This window comes from Podarcis pityusensis (genome assembly GCF_964106645.2).
Source record: "Podarcis pityusensis genome assembly, chromosome: 2".
Classification (NCBI taxonomy): domain Eukaryota; kingdom Metazoa; phylum Chordata; class Lepidosauria; order Squamata; family Lacertidae; genus Podarcis; species Podarcis pityusensis.
Genome location: NC_138029.1, coordinates 125,836,585 through 125,856,061, shown reverse-complemented (window position 1 = coordinate 125,856,061; position 19,477 = coordinate 125,836,585). Strand labels below are relative to the sequence as shown.

Sequence of the window (19,477 nt, the reverse complement as noted above, 5' to 3'; positions counted from 1 at the left end):
CAAGGGAGCCCTCAGATTTTTCCGTTAACAAAGACTAGAACAGCGTTTCTAAATGGGGTGGGGGGGGAGATGCATATTCCAAGGGGGTCACAGGTGAAGATCGTGTAAATGGGGGGGGGGCACAGCACGAGACTCGGGGGCCACAAAGTGGGAAGTGAAGAAAAGAAAGAAGAGAAGTGTCCTTGCTTCGCATTGGATTTATAAATAAAAACTATAAATTTACAAGCAAAACATTTAAATAGCTACCCTTCTACCGGCAGAAGGGGGGGCGCACAGGAAGGAAAGAACGTCGGGAGGCTGCCATGGTCGGGAAAAGGCTGAGGGACACTGGGCTCCATGGGGGGGGGGGCGTCCTTCCCACTACATTCCTAGGACTCTGCTTCCAATGGGGGGGGGGATCTCCTCCCCCTCCCCTGGGTGAACGAACTCGCTTCCTAGCGAGGCAGGAAGTGACGGAGGAGGGCGGGGGGGGTAGAGGCAATGTTGGAGGGGTGGGGTCTCCATGCACATCCCCGGAAGAGAAGGAGGCCTGCAAAGGAGGAGGGAGAAGGTGCAACATTTCGGGGGGGGTGATTTGGGGTGCAGGGAGGGAGAAGAATTTGCATTTCCTCCCCATGAATCTACAAACAGGGCGGGAGGGGGGAAAGGTGAGGGGGGGATGAAAGCAAGGAAGGGCTCCCCCCTTTCCCTCTGGGAATCAGGAGAGGCAATGTGCAGTTGGCTGCGAAGGGGGGGCAATTTGGAGGGGAGAGGGTCTCCATCCTCATTCGGGGGGTTATTTGGGGATGGGGGGTGGGAGAAGGATTTGCTTTCCCTCTCCCGGAATCTACAAACAGGGCAGCTGGGAAAGGAGGAAGGAGGAGGGGGGGGTGAAAGGAAAGCAAGGGGGGTCTCGTCCTTTTCCTGTGGGAATCAGCGGGGGGGGGGAGGCGGGATAAAGGCCACCCTGCTGCAAAGTGGGGTCCCCCTCCCCCCAACAGGTTTTGCATTGCAAGTTCCTTTTTGAAGCGCAGAGATAAACCAGCATCCTGGGGGAGGGGGGAATATTTGCTGCCTCAAACTAACCAGAGAAGGGCTCTCCCCCCACCCCCCATGCAACCTGATTGGAACACGGAACCGGTTGTGCCAGTTTCACCCCACGACCGTGGGTCCCCGGGGCTGTGGGTGCCATGCAGTATGCATGGCCCTGGCACCGAAATTTGTGGGTGCCCGGCCCCTTCATGGGGAATTGGGTGGGTGCTCAGGGACCCAGGGAGCTGGCACCTATGCACTGAAAATCACCAGGTGACATTCCCCCCATCTTAAATAATAATAATAATAATAATAATAATAATAATAATAATAATTTATTTATACCCCGCCCACCTGGCTGAGTTTCCCTAGCCACTCTGGGCGGCTCCCAATCAAGTGTTAAAAACAATACAGCATTAAATATTAAAAACTTCCCTGAAGACCCAGCCTCCCATTTTTGTGTATTTCTGCACACTGAGCCTGGAACACCCCCCCCCCTTGGCCCCCTCCTTCAGGGAACCGGTCTGGGCGGGGGGGGGGGGGGAGAGACAGGTACACAAATACTTACACCAGAAGTCAATAGTTTCTGTTTCTTTTGTGATAATCTCAAGTGTTCCAGAGCTTTCATAATTAGAATTTGGCAGTATTAATTTATTATTATTGGTATTTATAAAACATATGTTCTCTGTGTAAATGTCTCCCACTGTAAATAAATCCGCCTTTCTATGAACTGCTCTCAGACCTCCGGGTATAGGGTGGTATAGAAATTCAATCAATAATAATTATTATCATTATTTCTGCATTTTTCTCCTTAAAGAGTGGCTCCCTGCATTAAAATGCATTGTGGCAACAGCTGAGAGAGTCCCAGAAGTGGCCCAGTTTACGCCTCCTCCAAATCGCCTACAGTCAGCGTAATGGCCTCTGAGGCACCATTGTTTGCACTGTCTCTTCTCAGAGGTGGAGTGGAAAGAGGAGCCAGGCAGCTTCCTCAGGTAGGGAAAGAGCAACGGGAGCAGGGAGGAGGGAAGAGGCACAGATGGGACCACCCAGCCTCCCTCTGTGTTGAGTGGGGATGATGGGGACCAAAGAGAAGCTCTGTCTTCTTCCTCTTCCAGGCCCTCTTGACCTTTGAGGAGGTGGCTGTGTTTTTCACGGAGGAGGAGTGGGCTCTGCTGGATCCTGGCCAAAGAGCTCTGCACAAGGAAGTCATGGAGGAGAACTATGACTTGGTGGCCTCTCTAGGTGAGGGCACATTTTTATTCCTCTTGTGTGTTAGACGTTGGAGGTGTGAATCTGCTGTTTGAGCCATTTATTCATGTCATATCTTTGGCGAATCCTCGTAGCCAAGTAAGTTTGTCTTCCATGAACACGGTCTTAATGGTGTGTTCGTAAGTGACTGTTGAGTTCAATTCTGGATCCACACATCCTCCTACATTGGGAACATTGATTTCTGTGCGGGAGTTAATCACAGTGAGGGTTTGCCAAATGTACTTTCCTCTTAGCTTGCTTCTCCCTTTTGTACATCTCATCCTCTGTCGTCCCCTTCTCCTTGTGTCCTCAATCTTTCCCAACATCAGGGTCTTTTCCAGGGAGTTTTCTCATAAGGTGGCCAAAGTATTGGAGTCTCAGCTTCAGGATCTGTCTTTCCAGTGAGCACTCAGGGCCGATTTCATATGGTAGAAGGTTCCAATCTGCTTTAAAATTAATATTTTTTGTTCTCAGTTTTTTCCACTCTTTATATTCAATTACATAACCTAAGTCCTGCTCCCATCTTGTTATGGCCTTTCCCTTTTCCTCTGTTTCTATTTGAGTATTCTGTAACAGCATGTACATTCTGGAGAGAGTCTTTTGGGTGTTCTGTAAAACCTCCTTCTCTAAGATCGATGCTTTATTATCAAACCCTTTTAACATCTTATCTTTTTCAAAGGTCACCCTAAGCTGGTAATATTCTAGCCAATTTATCCCTAGTTGTTTGAGTTCTTCAGACCTTTTCAGTTTCATCCACCAAGTCTATGTTAGTTGGTCAGTTATTATTCATGTTATTCTTATGAATGGCAGTTGACTCTATAGGCGATATCCACCAAGGGTTTTTTGTTATAACTTTGGATTTATTCCTCTCCAAAACTTTGAATAAGGCCTTCCTCACTAGGTGGTTCATGAAGCCTTTCTGTGCTTTTATTTTATCATGACATAAGTAGCCATGCCACCTGAAAACCTTGTCCCAGCCCTCTAAATCCAAGACTTCGGTATTCCTAAGCAGCATCCAGTCTTTCAACCAAGTCCAGCATGCAGCCTCAAGGTACCTTCTGAGCTCCGTGACCACGAACGCTCCTCTTTCTCTGGGTTCCGTCAACAATTAAAATTTCATTCTTGCTTTTCTGCCCTGCCAAATAAAATTGGCCAGGTCCCTCTGCCAATCTTTAAAACATTTTGTCCCAATAATTGTTGGAATTGTCTGAAAGACAAAGAGGATTTGGGGAAGTACTGTCATTTTAATCATTGATATTCTTTCCATTCTTAAGTTGGGAATAGAATAGTTGCTTTGGAAGACGATAATCAGGCATCTGAACAACATGACAAGTCCAATGAAGTTGATGTTGAAGATTGTAGTTTATAGCAATGCTGTACTTTTGTCAGTAGGTAACTCTTCATAAGCTGATATTGTTGTATGAAATCCTCACCCCCCAAAAAAAATCCTATGTAAAATATAGAAAGAGACTGACAGGTTAATAATGGTGGCATGAGGTTTCCTGGTCCACATCATTTATTAACTTTTAATAGTTCACCAGATACTTTGCTGTCTTTGCTGTGTATTTTTACAGTCACACATATATATAAACAGCACTTCTGTTTTCCTTATTCCACATAGCAGAGTGTCTGATACTCAGGTCTGAGCTCATCTCCTCACTTGGAACAGAAAAATACAGGGATGTTGTCCCGGACAAATTGAGAGGTACATACTTCCACTTTGCTGTGAGGCTGTACCTTTGCCCTTTTGGATCAGAACAAGGGCCCATCTTTTCCAGCATCCTGGTGCAGGTTTAGGTGATGTGTACAGTGGGTTGGACTGTATCAGGAATAAATTACAGATCAAGGAGGAAGCAGAAAACTGGATACAGAGGTGCAGCATTTTCACAGGAGGGGGAAAGTGTCTCCCTCTGGATGTGGCTGCACCACAACTCCCATCATCCCTGGTCATTGGCCATCTTTGTTTGAGTTGATGGTAGTTAGAGTCCAACCACATCTGGAGGGCCATAGATGCCTCACTTCAGCATAGAAAGTTTCTCTTGGTGTTCAGTGTTACATGGGAGTTGAAGGTAGAACTGGATACTAAGTGTTCTTGAGACTATTTTCAGATTTCCTTTCCTTTCGTATAAATTTGGTACATAGGAGTGGGAAGAATACTGGAGGTGTTAAAAGAAGAGAAGGTGCTGATTGGTCTTATTTTGTTTTAACTTCTCTGGTTTTCTTCCTTGAATACCTAACAATATTATCTTTCTCTCCCACTTTAAACCAGGTGATGGAGAAGGCGATCAGAATTTTGAGGGACCATCTGTAAAGTACTTCAGTGTGAGTGAACACCTTAGCACACATCTACAAACTAACACTGGGGAGAAACTCTTTAAATGTATGGAGTGTGGGAAGAGTTTCAGTGAAATTGGAATACTTACCGTACATCAAGGAATTCACACAAAGGAGAAACCATTTAGATGTATGGAGTGTGGAAAGAGCTTCAGTAAGAATGGAACTCTTTCAAGACATCAACGAACTCACACAGGGGAGAAACCATTTAAATGTTTGGAGTGTGGGAAGAGCTTTAGTGAGAATGGATCTCTTGCAAAACATCAACGAACTCACACAGGGGAGAAACCATTTAAATGTATGGATTGTGGGAAGGGTTTCATTGAGAGAGGAGCTCTCACAAAACATCAACGAACTCACACAGGTGAGAAACCATTTAAATGTATGGAGTGCGGAAAGAGCTTCAGTGAAAATGGAAAACTTACTGTACATCAACGAACTCACACAGGGGAGAAACCATTTAAATGTATGGAGTGTGGAAAGAGCTTCATCTGTAGTTGGAAACTCACCGAGCACCAACAGAGTCACACCGGGGAGAAACCATTTAAATGTAAGGATTGTGGGAAGGGTTTCAGTGAAGGTGCAAAACTGACAATACATCAACGAACTCATATAGGGGAGAAACCATATAAATGTATGGAGTGTGGGAAGGGTTTCATTCAATGTGGAGCTCTTACAACGCACCTACGAACTCACACAGGGGAGAAACCCTTTAGATGTATGGTGTGTGGACAGAGCTTCAGTTACAATGGAATACTTACTGTACATGAACGAACTCACACAGGTGAGAAACCATTTAAATGTATGGAGTGTGGGAAGGGTTTCATTGAGAGTGGAGCTCTTAGAAAACATCAACGAACTCACACAGGGGAGAAACCATATAGATGTTTGTATTGTGGGAAGTGCTTCAGCCAGAGTGGAGCTCTTACAAGACATAAACGATCTCATACAGGGGAGAAACCATTTAAATGTTTGGAGTGTGGAAAGAGCTTCATTTGCAGTTGGAAACTCACTGTGCACCAACATAGTCACACCGGAGAAACCATTTAAATGTATGGATTGTGGGAAGGGTTTCAGTGAAGGTGGACAACTTACAAGACTTCCACAAACACATACATGGGGGAAACCGTATAAATGTTTGGCGTGTGGAAAGAGCTTCAGTGAACCTTCAGATTTGACCATATATCTACAAACTCACATGAGAGAAACCTGTAGTGTGTGCATAGAGCTTCAGTCACAATGGAATACAGTGGTACCTCAGGTTAAGAACTTAATTCGTTTTGGAGGTCTGTTCTTAACCTGAAACTGTTCTTAACCTGAGGTACCACTTTAGCTAATGGGGCCTCCCGCTGCCGCCATGTGATTTCTGTTCTCATACTGAAGTAAAGTTCTTAACCCGTCTGTAACCTGAAGCATCTGTAATCCGAGGTACCACTATACTTACTGTACATGAATGAACCATTTAAAGGTATTGATCACGGGAAGAGTTTCAGTGAGAGTGGAGCTCTTACAACACATCAACAAACTCACACAAGAGAGAAACCATTTAAATGTATGGATTGTGGAAGCTGCTTCTGTAAGAGTGTAATTCTTAGTAAACATCAACGATCTCACAGACAGTGACGGATTTACGTATAAGGTATAGCTTAGGGCCCCACTCTCTAGGGGCACCCCAAAAAAATTGAAGGAAGAAACCTGGATGTACATTTCCAAAATATAAGATAAAAAACAAATAAAATAAAACCTACGTACAGGAACAGTGTTTTGTGTTGTGTAGGCCCCTATGATGAAAAATATTCATCTTTATTAGTAGGCCTATATTATTATTCGCATCCAGAAGCGAACACAACCCGTGTCTGCATGGGTCATGATTCACTGCTTCTGCAAATGACGTCATTTTTACCGTATGCGCAAGCGGCGAAACCCGGAAGTAATGCGCTCCGTTACTTCCAAGTTGCTGCAGCGCGCAACCCGAAAATACTTATCCTGAAGCTACTTCAACCCGAGATATGACTGTACAGTTCCCTATTACCCCCACTTGCTACTATAATACTATATATAAATATAATTATATTAAATATTTTACTTACATTTTTTAAAATGTCACCCAGATGTTACAAAAGCAGATTCTTCTTCTTCTTCTTCTTCTTCTTCTTCTTCTTCTTCTTCTTTGATCATTCGTAGCTGAGGAGAAAAAGCCATCCTTTCCTTGTCCGGCTCTTTGTCCCATTCAGACGTCTCAGCACCGTTCTGGGCGGCTATGTCCCTGACAACAGTGGTGTTTAGGAAGCAGGATTGGCTCTAGAATCCTAGAACTGTAGAGTTGAAAAGGGACTCCAAGGGTCAAGTCCAGCTCCCTGTTATAAGAACAGCAGCATAAAGCCCATTTTTATAATTGCAATAAGGGAACAATGAAAACACAGAAAGACTGGGACGGTTGTCTTATGTGCACAAAGTAAGCTTTAAACTGACCTATGTTGTTTATATTTTATGAATTGTTTTGCAATAGCTTCTCATTCATGGCTACATTAACAGCAAAAATCCCTGGTGGCAGCCAGAATAAAGGAGGTGCTGAGGGGAACAACCAACATGGGGAGGGAAGGTGGCACTGGGAAATGTGGGCATTGCCAGTGGTTTCAGGAGAGTCGTCTCCCTGTGGAGAGTGGGATCTCTGTGCCCACGTTTTTGATGTTTGATGTTTTATCGTGTTTTTATTATTCTGTTGGAAGCTGCCCAGAGTGGCTGGGGGAACCCAGCCAGAAGAGCAGTATATAAATAATAAATTATTATTGTAGCTATTACTATTGGCCCATCTTTCAGAAATCTGTAGAAAGAGCTGGCAGTATAGCAGGCCAAAAGCAGAGTTCATCTGGAGTTGCTCCTCCCTCTGCCGGCATTGAGCATTTGCCGATGACATGAAGCAGCCACAGCAGGTGCTGCAAGCTGCCCACAGTTGGACTTCACCCCCAAAGGCCCCCTCCTCCATCGCCTCCCGAGACAGACGGATGCCAACAGGGTCTCTCTGCCTGACGAGGATTTCACCTGGGACCTTCTCCTGCATGCAAAGCATTGAATTTGAGACCTTTATTAAAACAACAATATTAATTTATTCAAAGTAAATACGGCTTTGTCCACTGCCATAATATCACAGAATGATCACTCCAATCCTCAATCCCACATCACGGTCATGTTGGCTCCCCCAACACCCTCAATAGGAACCCAACTACTGATCTGCTTGGCCAGACATTTCCAATCATAATCTTCTCCACAAATACCTCCGAGATGATGATGATGATGATGATGCTGGCATTAAAATACCCTGTTCTTCAATAAAGGGAGATTGTGTCAAAGGTATCTTTTTTGGAGAGGTATTATGTGAGGCGATCTGATAGAGCAATGGTCTAAAGTTTATTAATCCAATCCTCTATTGTTATTGGTTTTTTAGAGGTTTCCTTCCATCGTTGGGCAGTAACTCTAGTCTAGCGGCTGTGAACAGAAAGGAAATTAATTATTTAGATTGAAGCATAGGATTTGAGGTCAAATCTAGTTATAATAAGGCAAATGCTGAACTAGGATGGATATATTGTTTAGTGATTTTGAAGGTCAGATAAAAAAACTTTTCCCCAGAAGCCATGGACCACGGTACACCCCCACCAAACGTGAAAATAGGAATCTGAGACCTTCTGCATGCAAAGCAACTACTCTATCACCGAGTTGTACCCTCCCAATAACACAGTCTAACTTTCTCCATCAGCTCCCCCTTTTTAAAAAAGGTACGCATTGTATTGACACGGGTGGCACTGAGGTCTAAACCACTGAGCCTCTTGGGCTTGCCAATTGGAAGGTCGGCGGTTTGAATCCCCACAACAGGGTGAGTTCCGTCCCAGCCCCTGCCAACCTAGCAGTTCGAAAGCACACCAGTGCAAGTAGATAAACAGGTTCTGCTGCAGTAGGAAGGAAAGCGGCATTTCCCTGCGCTCCGGCTTTTGTCATGGTGCCCCATTGAGATGCTAGTCGCCTTTGACTGGACTTAACCATCCAGGGAGGACCACCTTTTAGGGTTGTCTTCCATTAATGCTCTAAACCCCTTTCCAGGGGGAGGCTTTTCAAAAATTGGTGGGTGTGGGTGTGTGGGTGTTGTCTTTCGCTGCCCCTGCGGGGAATTGAACCCATGAATTTCTCACTAAATAAATGGGAATATAAAGCTTGCCGGCTGGGAAGGGTATTCCTATTTGCAGGGAGGGGGAGGCGGATCTCCTGCCGCTCCCCCTCCCTCTGGGTCAATGAGCTCCGCTTCCTAGAGAGGCAGGAAGTTATTTTTTGGGGGGGAGGCAATTTGGAGGGGAGGGGTCTCCATCCTCATTCACGGAAGAGAAGCGGACTTGGAGAAGAGGAGAAAGAGGTGTCGCATATTTGGGGGTTATTTGGGGAGGGTGGGTGGGGAAAGGATTTGCTTTCCCTCTCCCTGAATCTACAAAGAGGGCAGCTGGGAAAGGAGGCGGGAGGATTGGGGGGGGGGGAGAGAAAGGAAAGCAGGGAGGGACTCTGCCCTTTCTCTGTATAAATCATTGGGGGGGGGGGCTGGATGCAGGCCATCCTGTTGCAAAGTGGGGTCTCCCTCCCCCAACGGGGTTTGCATTGCAAGATCCTTTTCGAAGCGCAGAGATCAAGCCAGGCTCCCATGGTTGGGGGAGGGGGGCGAAGACACTTGAGACGAACCACAAAAGGGTGCCCCCCCCAGTGCAACTTAATTACAAAGGGATTTGCAGCCCCACCCTGTGCATGTTGACTCAGCAGTCAGTCCTCCTCCGATCAAAGGGGGGGGGGCAGCCCCATTCCGCCTAGTGATGCTCCTCTCTGCTTAACACCCTCCATCTCACTTCTCACTGCTCCCCGCCCCATCGCTCCCCCCAGGCTCTGCCTCCTGCGACAGGGGAGGGGTGAGCTCCTCCAGGACCCTGACCTGCCCCCCTCCTAAATCTGCTGCTGAAGTCCCTGCCTCAGTGGGGCGGAGATCGGGAGGGCAAGCAGGGTAGAGGAAGTGGAAGCAGCTGGAGAACAGAGTCTCCTCTGGATTGGGGGAGAGGGAGGAGTTTTCGAATTGGGTGGGGGGTGAGAGGTGGACAATTCCCTTGACATTCCCTTGACATTGGCCTCCGGAGCTTCCTGAGTAAGAAAGAGGCTGATGTGAGAAGGAAGGGGAACCCCCCCAGCTCCCCTTTCAGCTCCCCTAGTCTGGCCGGCTGAGGTTGCTTTGGCACAAAGGAAAGAGCCTTGTTGTGTTTCCCATGTTGGGGGGGGGGTTGCTGTGCTGCTTTTGTGCCCCAAAACTGGAGGGGTGGGGAACATTTTCCATTTCTTGAAGCATGAAAAAGCACCTCATCAGTTTCCCTCCTGCTTGGCAAATAGAAGGGGAAGAAATGGAGGCAGTGAGAGATTTTACTTTCTTGGACTCCATGATCACTGCAGATGGTGACAGCAGTCATGAAATTAAAAGACGCCTGTTTCTTGGGAGAAAAGCAATGACAAACCTAGACAGCATCTTAAAAAGCAGAGACATAACCTTGCCAACAAAGGTCCGTATAGTAAAAGCTATGGTTTTCCCAGTAGTGATGTATGGAAGTGAGAGCTGCACCATAAAGAAGGTGATATCTGCTTATATAGAGCTCTGCTTATAAATTATACCAGCATGAGTGTGACCAAACTGTGGGAGGCAGTGGAAGACAGGAGTGCCTGGCGTGCTCTGGTCCATGGGGTCACAAAGAGTCAGACACGACTAAATGACTAAACAACAACAACAACAACACAACTATTTCATATATGTTTCATAATATGTTTTTGGATTTTGTATTTGTAATTAGAATTTATGAGTATTGATTTATTAGTACTGGTATTTGTAATTTGTATAAGGTATGCTGTCTGTGTAAATGTCTCCCACCCTAAATAAATCTGCCTTTCTATGAACCGCTGAGACCTCCGGTATAGGGTGGAATATAAATTCAATTCTGTAATAATAATGATAATAATTTCTGCATTTTTCTCCTTAAAGACCTGCTCCCTGCATTGAAATGCATTGTGGCAACAGCTGAGAGAGTCCCAGAAGTGGCCCAGTTTATTCCTCCTCCGTCCTTTCCAGTGGCAACGCAATGGCCTCCGAGACCCCCTCTGAACAGTCTCTTCTCAGAGGTGGAGTTGAAAGAGGAGCCCGGCAGCTTCCTCAGGTAGCGAAAGAGCAACGGGAGCAGGGAGGAGGGAAGAGGCACAGATGGGACCACCCAGCCTCCCTCTGTGTTGAGTGGGGATGATGGGGATCTAAGAGAAGCTCTGTTTTCTTCCTCTTCTTCTTCCAGGCCCTCTTGACCTTTTTGGAGGTGGCTGTGTTTTTCACGGGGGAAGAGTGGGTTCTGCTGGATCCAGACCAAAGAGCTCTGTACAAGGAAGTCATGGAGGAGAATTATGAGACGGCGGCCTCTCTAGGTGAGGGTACATTTTTATTCCTCTTGGCTGTTAGACGTTGGAAGTGTGAAACTGCTGTTTGAGCCATTTATTCATGGCGTGACTTCTTCTTTGGCGAATCCTCGTAGTCAGGTCTTCCATGAACACGGTCTTAATGGTGTGTCCGTAAGTGACTGTGGAGTTCTGGGCGGGAGTTAATCACAGTTAAGTTTTGCCAAACATTCTTTCCTCTTAGCTTGTTTCTCCCTTTTGGCCTGAGCTTGTGTTTCTTCAAAGTCCATGAAGCCTTTGGTAAAGGCTGTTTTCCAGTTGGCACTCTTGCAGGCCAGTGTTCTCTATGCCTATACTTCATTTTTTTAGATTTGCCTTGAGAGTATATTGAAGCCTCTTTTGTTGTCCGGTGTATCAATTTCCATTCTTAAGTTGGGAATAGAGTAGTTGCTTTTGAAGATGATAATCAGGCATCCGAACAACATGACCAGCCCAACGAAGTTGATGTTGAAGATTGTAGTTTATCACAACGCTGTACTTTTGTCAGTAGGTAACTCTTCATAAGCTGATATTGTGGTATGAATTCCCAAAAAAACAACTAAAAAGGGAAACTCTACAAAGAGACTCACGCGTTAATAATGGTGGTATGAGGTTTCCTGGTCCACATCATTTATTAGCTTTTAATGGGCCAGCAGATACTTTATTGTCTTTGCTTCAAAAGATTAATATTTTTGTATATTTTTAGAGTCATATAAAGTAATATCTGTGGTTGCAAACCATCCTCAGGTTAAGAACTGTTTTGAGTTGAGAACGGACCTCTGGAACGAATTAAGTTCATAACCAGATGTACCACTGTATTACCACGAACTCCTATCTCTTGTGGGGGCGCAATCAGTGACAACGCCTTCTGTCAAGAGTTTGGGTGTAATCCTTGACGCCTCCCTTGCTATGGAAGCACAGGTTGAAGCTACAACAAAGGTGGCATTTTTCCATCTCCACCAAGCTAAGCAGTTGGTCCCTTACTTCTCTTGCCCTGATCTCGCCACTGTGATCCATGCAACAGTCACCTCCAGGCTTGCTCTACGTGGGGCTGCCCTTGAAGCTGACCCTGAAACTCCAGCGGGTCCAGAATGCTGCGACAAGTCTCCTTATGGGGTCCTCACCGCGGGATCACATTCATCCAGTGCTATAACAGCTGCACTGGCTCCCAGTGGAGTACAGGATCATGTTTAAGGTGCTGGTTTTAACCTTTAAAGCCCTATAGGCCCTATAGGGCCTAGGACCCTACCTAAGGGACCACATCTCCTGGTATGCCCCACGGAGGACCTTACAGTCTGCAAATAGTAACATCCTGGAGATCCCGGGCCTCAGGGAGATTAGGCTGGCCAGGACCAGGGCCAAGGCCTTTTTGGCTTTGGCTCCAGTCTGGTGAAACGCTATGCCACAGGAGATCAGGGCCCTGTGAGATTTGACATCTTTCTGCAGGGCCTGTAAGACAGAGTTGTTCTGCCAGGCCTTTGATCAGGATTCAGCCTGACTCTCCTTCTCTTTTTGTATAATAACTAGTACAAAAGAGGCTTCTCAGCATTCTCACAGGCCCATATAAGATCAGCGTACACAGTTGGGCCTGATGAGCATTTACTGTTCCCAACGCTAACCCTCTAGAAAGCCATCTAATTGGAATTTATTTTGATTCCGACCTGTTTTTAGGACATAATATAATTATTGTTTGATTTTATATCAATGTTATATATTTGATGTTAGCCGCCCTGAGCCCAGTCTCAGCTGAGGAGGGCGGGATACAAATAAAAGTTTATTATTATTATTATTATTATTATTATTATTATTATTATTATGACTACTACTAATACAGCACTTATGTTTTACATAGTCCACATAGCAGAGACTCTGATACTCAAGTCTGAGCACATCTCGCTTGGAACAGAAAATTACAGGGATGTTGTCCTGGACCAATTGAGAGGTACATACTTCCACTTTGCTGTGAGACTGTAACTTTCTATGTCTCCTTTCAGTGTGTAGGAATACAAAAAGATCCCTTTTGGATCAGAACAAGGGCCCATCTTTTCCAGCATCCTGGTGCAGGTTTAGGTGATGTGAACAGTTTCCTGGAATGTATCAGCCAGATATTACAGATCAGGGAGGAAGGAGAAAACTGAATACAGAGTCGTAGCAATTTCACAAGAGGTGTAAGATGGAGAAAGTGTGTCCCTCCAGAGGTTGCTGTACTACAACTCCCATCATCCCTGGTCATTGGCCATCTTTACTTGGGTTGACACTACTTAGAGTCCTACCACATCTGGAGGGTCATAGATGCCTCACCTCGGCATAGAAGGTTTCTCTTGGTGCTCATTGTTACATGGGGGAGTTGAAGGTAGAACTGGATACTAAGGGTTCTTGAGACTATTTTCAGATTTCCTTTCCTTTCCTAAAAATTTGGTACATAGTAGAGGGAGGTACGGTGGAGGTGTTAAAATAAGAGTAGGCGCTGATTGGTCTTGCTGTGTCTTAAGTTCTCTGGTTCTCTTCCTTGAAGACCTAACAATATTTTCTTATCGCCCACGTTAAACCAGGTGATGCAGAAGGCAATCAGAATTTTGAGGAGCCATCTGTAAATTACTTCAGTGTGAGTGAACACCTTAGCACACATCTACAAACTAACACAGAGGAGAAACCATTTAAATGTGTGGAGTGTGGAAAGTGCTTCAGACGGAATGGAACTCTTACAACACATCTACGAATTCATACAGGGGAGAAACCCTTTAAATGTACGGAGTGTGGAAAGAGCTTCCGTCACAGTGTATCTCTCACAAAACACCAACAAATTCACACAGGGGAGAAACCCTTTAAATGTATTGTGTGTGGAAGGAGCTTCAGACAGTGTTCACACCTTACTAAACATCAACGAACTCACACAGGGGAGAAACCATTTAAATGTATGGAGTGTGGAAAGAGCTTCAGTCACAGTGGAGATCTTAAAAGACATCTACAGACTCACACAGGGGAGAAACCATTTAAATGTATGGAGTGTGGGAAGAGCTTCAGTGAAAATGGAAAACTTAACATACATATACGAACTCATACAGGCGAAAAACCATTTAACTGTATGGAGTGTGGGAAGAGCTTCAGTGAAAGCGGAAATCTTAGCGTTCATCAACGAACTCACACAGGTGAGAAACCATTTAAATGTATGGAGTGTGGGAAGTGCTTCAGTGAGAATGGAACTCTTACAAGACATCAGAGAACTCACACAGGGGAGAAACCATATAAATGTGTGGAGTGTGGAATGTGCTTCATTTGTAGTTCGAGACTTACTGTGCACCAGCAAAGTCATACCGGGGAGAAACCATTTAAATGTTTGGAGTGTGGCAAGTGTTTCCTTCAGTGCTCACACCTTACTATACATCAACGATATCACACAGGAGAGAAACCCTTTAAATGTATTGAGTGTGGAAGGAGCTTCAGACAGTGTTCACACCTTACTAGACATCAACGAACTCACACAGGGGAGAAACCATTTAAATGTATGGAATGTGGGAAGAGCTTCAGTCACAGTGGAGGTCTTACAACACATCTACAGACTCACACAGGGGAGAAACCATTTAAATGTATGGAGTGTGGGAAGAGCTTCAGTGAAAATGGAAAACTTACCATACATGTACGGACTCATACAGGGGAAAAACCATTTAAATGTATGGAGTGTGGAAAGAGCTTCAGTGAAAGCGGAAATCTTACCGTACATCAACGAATTCACACTGGGGTGAAACCGTTTAAATGTGAGGAGTGTGGGCAGAGCTTCAGTCGGAATGGAACTCTTACAACACATTTACGAATTCATACGGGGGAGAAACCATATAAATGTATGGAGTGTGGGCAGAGCTTCAGTGACAATGGATACCTTACTGTACATCAACGAACTCATACAGGGAAGAAACCATTTAGATGTATGGAGTGTGGGAAGTGCTTCAGTCACAGTGGAAACTTGAGACAACATCAGCGAATTCACACTGGGGAGAACCCATATAAATGTATGGAGTGTGGAAAGAGCTTCACTGAGAGTGGAACACTTAGAAAGCATCAACAGACTCACACAGGGGAGAAACCATATAAATGTATTGAATGTGGAAAGAGCTTCATCTGTAGTGGGACACTTAGAAATCATCAACGGACTCATACAAGGGAGTAACCATGTAGGAGTATGGCATGTGGAAAGAACTTCAGTCAGAAGGGAGCACTAAGAATACATCTACGAACTCACACAGGGGAGAAACCCTTTAGTAGACATCATTGAACTCACACAGGTTAGAAACCTATTAAATGTATGGAGTGCGGAAAAAGCTTCAACGAGAGTAGAACCCTTAGAAATAATAAACGGACTCACGGGGAGAACCCATATAAATGTATGGAGTGAGGAATGAGCTTCAGACAGAAGGGAGCACTAAGAATACATCTGCGAACTCACACAGGGGAGAAACCTTTTAATTGTGTGGAGTGTTGAAAGAGCTTCAGTTATAGTGTAACACTAAGAATCCATCAGAGGACTCACACGGGGGAGAAACCATTAAATAGTCATTGTGGAAACTACAAAAATCTCATCAGAAGAAAAACATTTAAATGAAAGGAGTGCAGGAAGTGCTTCAGTTTATTTATTTATTTTTAATGCTTTTTATTAATTTTCTTACTTAATAAAAAAACACACAAAATAGAAAACCAAAATAATAAAATGACAACAAAAAACACAACAAGATAGGAAAAGAAAAGGAAGCAAAAAACATACATACATAAATCCATAAGTTCTTATGTACGGATTTATATCGCCATCTTCTTTTATCCCAATTCCTTTTCTTCTCTAACAGACTTCCGTCTTCCTCCAAGTATGGTCGTTTTTATCTATTTGTTAAACTGCTCCTTTATCCTTTCTTCATTTCTACTGTTATGCACATACTATACTAATAATCCATAGTGTGGTTTACAAAAATTAAAGCAAATCCAGGTTTTGACTTTGGGACAGGACACTTTTTTTTTTTAAGATAATCTCTATAAATTATCTGAAGAAGTGTGCATGCACACGAAAGCTCATACCAATGACAAACTTAGTTGCTCTCTAAGGTGCTACTGGAAGGAATTTTTTCATTTTGTTATAAATTTCCCATTCCTTTTGGAATTTTTGGTTAGGCTGTCTCCTAATCGCATCCGTCATTTTTGCCAACTCAGGATACTCAAATAATTTATCCTGCCATTCCATTTTTGTTGGTACAATACTATATCACTTTTCCAATTTCTAGCTGTTAATATTCTTGCTGCCACTGTGGACTATAAGAACATTTTCTTTCTTTCGTTCGGGATATCCGAATCTAAAATACCCAAAGGGAAAGTTGATGGGTTTTTTTAATAAAGGTTTGCTTAAACTCCCACCCCCCAACTCCTCGTATATTATATCCCAAAAATTGCAACCCCACCACATGTGAAACTGAAGTGCTTCAATTTAATAAAGTACAAACAAAATGTTTACAGACTCATATGGGAGAAACCATTTAGATGTATGGAGGGTAGAAAGTTTTCCCCTCGAGTTCACTTCTTCCTTCAGATGAACAGGTGCCTATAGGCAGAAATCAAATTTAAATGCTTTCTGCGTATGTGATGTTCTGGTATGTCAATGTAAAGTTGTACATTCATGTAGTAAAGTAATGAATACTCACACTACTTAGTAAAGTATAAGTTGCTTTCTATTGTTAGATAGGGAGAAGGAGTGTGAATCTGGAGTTGTTGTGTTTAGTGATGATGGACTGAGAGTCGGCTGAATTTCGATTTTTGGTCAAGAGAGTTGGAAAAGTTGATGTTTGGAGTTAGGAATGGATAGTTGTGAAAAGGGGAGTGTGAGATTCGTGGTGTTGCTTTGCAAAGAGTTGGTTAAACTAGTTTTATAGGAACGGTGGCATGACACACATTGTTTTAATTGCAATAAAGCAACAAATAAGAAACAGGCTGAAAGCAACTTCTTATCTGCATAAAGTAATCCTGAAGCCCTCATACATGGTCTATAGGTCATGCATTAATAGTGCTGCAACGCCGCCTCATTCTGTGAAGGGCAAGGTGTTCAGAAAAAACATAGCTGGTGGCAGCAGGAGTAAAGGGGGTGTTTAGTAGAAGAGGCAGGAAAGTCTCAGCTCTTAGCTGTGCATCTTGCATGAGGTGGGAAGGTGGCAACAGGGCAGTGTGGGTCTAGAAGCAAGTGGCAGGTGACACAAGAGGGTGTAAAATACATCATTGGAAGCTTATGTCTAATTCTCCCCAAAATAGCACCCAGAGCGGAGAAACCACAGGAGAACTTCCTACAAATCCATGAACTGCCATAAGGCTGCAACCACCTCAGGGCATTTAAGACAGAGAGGCTCCCTCCACCTTTGCAACTGGGATTTAAGACATACCTACTATTACAGCAGGGACGTGGGTGGCACTGTGGGTTAAACCACAGAGCCTAGGACTTGCTGTTCTGAAGGTTGGCGGTTCGAATCTCCGCGACGGGGTGAGCTCCCTTTGCTCGGTCCCTGCTCCTGCCAACCTAGCAGTTCAAAAGCACGTCAAAGTGCAAGTACATAAATAGGTACTGCTCCGGCGGGAAGGTAAACAGCATTTCCGTGTGCTGCTCTGGTTCACCAGAAGCGGCTTAGTCATGCTGGCCACATGACCCGGAAGCTGTAGGCTCCCTCGGCCAATAAAGCGAGATGAGCGCCGCAACCCCAGAGTTGGTCACGACTGGTCAGGGGGTCCCTTTACCTTTACCTTACTATTGCAGCCAGCAAGAAACTTACTTCCAACCAATAGGGCACAGGGAGGGGTCCACATGTGTGAAATTAACCCTTCCTTCTCCATCTTGGAAGAATTACTTCTCCACTCAGTGGAAGAATGAAACACTTTTGGAAAGAGAAGATGCTGCAGGTACCAGTGAATCCCCTGGTTGGTCCATTTTCACTCCTAAACATCATGTGGCTTCCCCAGGGCTACTGCTTTTGTGACAAGCAATAATAATAATAATCTGATTGGGTTGACCTAGACACTCTGGACAACTTCCGACATAATAAAAACACACAAAATATCAATTATTAAATGCTTCCTGATACAGAACTATGTTTTGGAAAGTTGTGTACAGTGTACCTCTGGTTACTAACGGAATCCATTCCAGAGGTCCGTTCATAACCGGAAACCGCTCGTAGCATGAGGCGTGCTTTCGCTAATGGTGCTTCCTGCTGCGTGCACGCTTCTGGTGTGCGATTTCCGCTCGCATCCTGGGGCAAAGTTCGCAACCAGGAGCGGCTACTTCCGGGGTGGCGGAGCTTGTAACCCGAAGCGTGTGCAACCAGAGGTACCACTGTAGCTGTTTATCTCTTTGACATCTGGTGGGAGGGCGCCACTACCAAGCCCTCTGTCTACTACCCTGTAATTTCTCACAGTGAGGGAACTGCCAGAAGACCCTCTGAGGAGGACCTCATTTTCCAGTCTGGATGACGGGGGTGGAGACGCTCCTTCGGGTATACTGGGCCAAGGCTGTTTAGGCCAGCACCAACATTTTGACTTGTGCTCATAAACATTTTGGGAGCCGGTGAAAATACTTTAGGACCAGTGTTATACGGTCTCGGTGGCCATTCCCAGTCAATAGTGTGGCTGACACATCCTGGATTAGTTGTAGTTTCCAGGCCACCTTCAAAGGTAGCCCCATGTAGAGCGCATTGCAGTAGTGGAAGTGGGAGGTAACTAGAGCATGCACCACTCTGGCAAAACAGTCTGCGGGCAGGTAGGGTCTCAGGAATAAAGGGGGTGTTTAGTGGGAGTACCAGGAAAGACCCAACTTCTCTCTGCATGTTTTGTAGGACATGATAAGGTGGCACAGGGGAATGTGGGAGCATCTCGAATCAAGCAGGCATGTGACAAGAGTGCAAAATGCTTCACTGTAGGCTCATTGCTAATTTCCCCAAAATGAAACCCATGGGGAGAAACCATATGGGGTAGTCTGCCCACTCCAGGTAACACCTCCCCCCCCCCGGGATCCACAGCACCATTCACACAACAGAATCTACCGTAGAGACAGGGAAAATCTCAAAAGTGGGGGTCCATGATTTTGCTTTTGAAAAACAGCTTCTGCAGAACTTGCCCAATTGGGAAAATCTGTCGTATAGAACTCAGTGGGAATTACTTCTGAATAAAAATCCTTCGGATTGAACAGGATGTTTACTCAGAAGTCAGTCCCACTCAATTCAATGGGGTTTACTCCCAGGTAACTGGTTAAAGACTAAAACAGTGTTTCTAAATGGGGGAGGCACATGGATATTCCAAGGGGGCCACAGGTTAACATCATGTAAATGAGGGGCCAGGGCACGAGACTTGGGGGGGGGGGGGCACAGAGGGAAGTGAGAAGTGAAGA

The 19,477-nt window shown here is 44.9% G+C and overlaps 3 protein-coding genes across 6 annotated transcripts in view; all 3 read left to right on the top strand.

The window, feature by feature from the left end:
- The first annotated feature begins 490 nt into the window (after positions 1–490).
- The window catches only part of LOC308469402 (uncharacterized protein), a 38,244-nt gene continuing 19,257 nt past the window's right edge, over positions 491–19,477 (top strand). The window contains exon 1 of one of the 2 annotated variants that reach the window (XM_080991795.1): positions 491–550. The gene's annotated coding sequence lies outside the window, so the exon portion shown is untranslated. Of the gene's footprint in view, positions 551–9,756; positions 9,775–19,477 lie in introns of those variants that run through there. The other variant, XM_080991794.1, reaches the window with a different exon arrangement.
- LOC308469838 (uncharacterized protein) lies at positions 1,829–7,394 on the top strand. 3 transcript variants are annotated; one of them, XM_080992842.1, is made up of 5 exons: positions 1,829–2,003; positions 2,127–2,253; positions 3,881–3,964; positions 4,529–5,675; positions 5,861–7,394. In XM_080992842.1, exons 1-4 carry the CDS (start codon positions 1,926–1,928, stop codon positions 5,641–5,643), a joined length of 1,404 nt encoding a protein of 467 aa, XP_080848968.1. In that variant the 5' UTR covers positions 1,829–1,925; the 3' UTR covers positions 5,644–5,675; positions 5,861–7,394. The 3 variants fall into 3 exon arrangements, with proteins under 3 accessions (XP_080848968.1, XP_080848967.1, XP_080848969.1); XM_080992841.1 differs by having other exon boundaries at positions 4,529–7,394; XM_080992843.1 differs by lacking the exon at positions 3,881–3,964 and having other exon boundaries at positions 4,529–7,394.
- LOC308469558 (uncharacterized protein) lies at positions 8,918–15,329 on the top strand. The gene is made up of 5 exons (XM_080992187.1): positions 8,918–8,995; positions 10,643–10,814; positions 10,944–11,070; positions 12,932–13,021; positions 13,632–15,329. The coding sequence occupies exons 2-5, from the start codon at positions 10,740–10,742 to the stop codon at positions 15,242–15,244; spliced, it is 1,905 nt and encodes a 634-aa protein (XP_080848313.1). The 5' UTR covers positions 8,918–8,995; positions 10,643–10,739; the 3' UTR covers positions 15,245–15,329.

Coding starts and splice junctions, on each gene's coding strand:
- LOC308469838 (XM_080992842.1), top strand. CDS start 1,926: ATGGCCTCTGAGGCACCATTGTTTGCACTGTCTCTTCTCAGAGGTGGA. Junction 2,254..3,880: donor TGACTTGGTGGCCTCTCTAG/GTGAGGGCACAT, acceptor TATTCCACATAG/CAGAGTGTCTGATACTCAGG. Junction 3,965..4,528: donor TGTCCCGGACAAATTGAGAG/GTACATACTTCC, acceptor ACTTTAAACCAG/GTGATGGAGAAGGCGATCAG.
- LOC308469558 (XM_080992187.1), top strand. CDS start 10,740: ATGGCCTCCGAGACCCCCTCTGAACAGTCTCTTCTCAGAGGTGGAGTT. Junction 11,071..12,931: donor TGAGACGGCGGCCTCTCTAG/GTGAGGGTACAT, acceptor TGTTTTACATAG/TCCACATAGCAGAGACTCTG. Junction 13,022..13,631: donor TGTCCTGGACCAATTGAGAG/GTACATACTTCC, acceptor ACGTTAAACCAG/GTGATGCAGAAGGCAATCAG.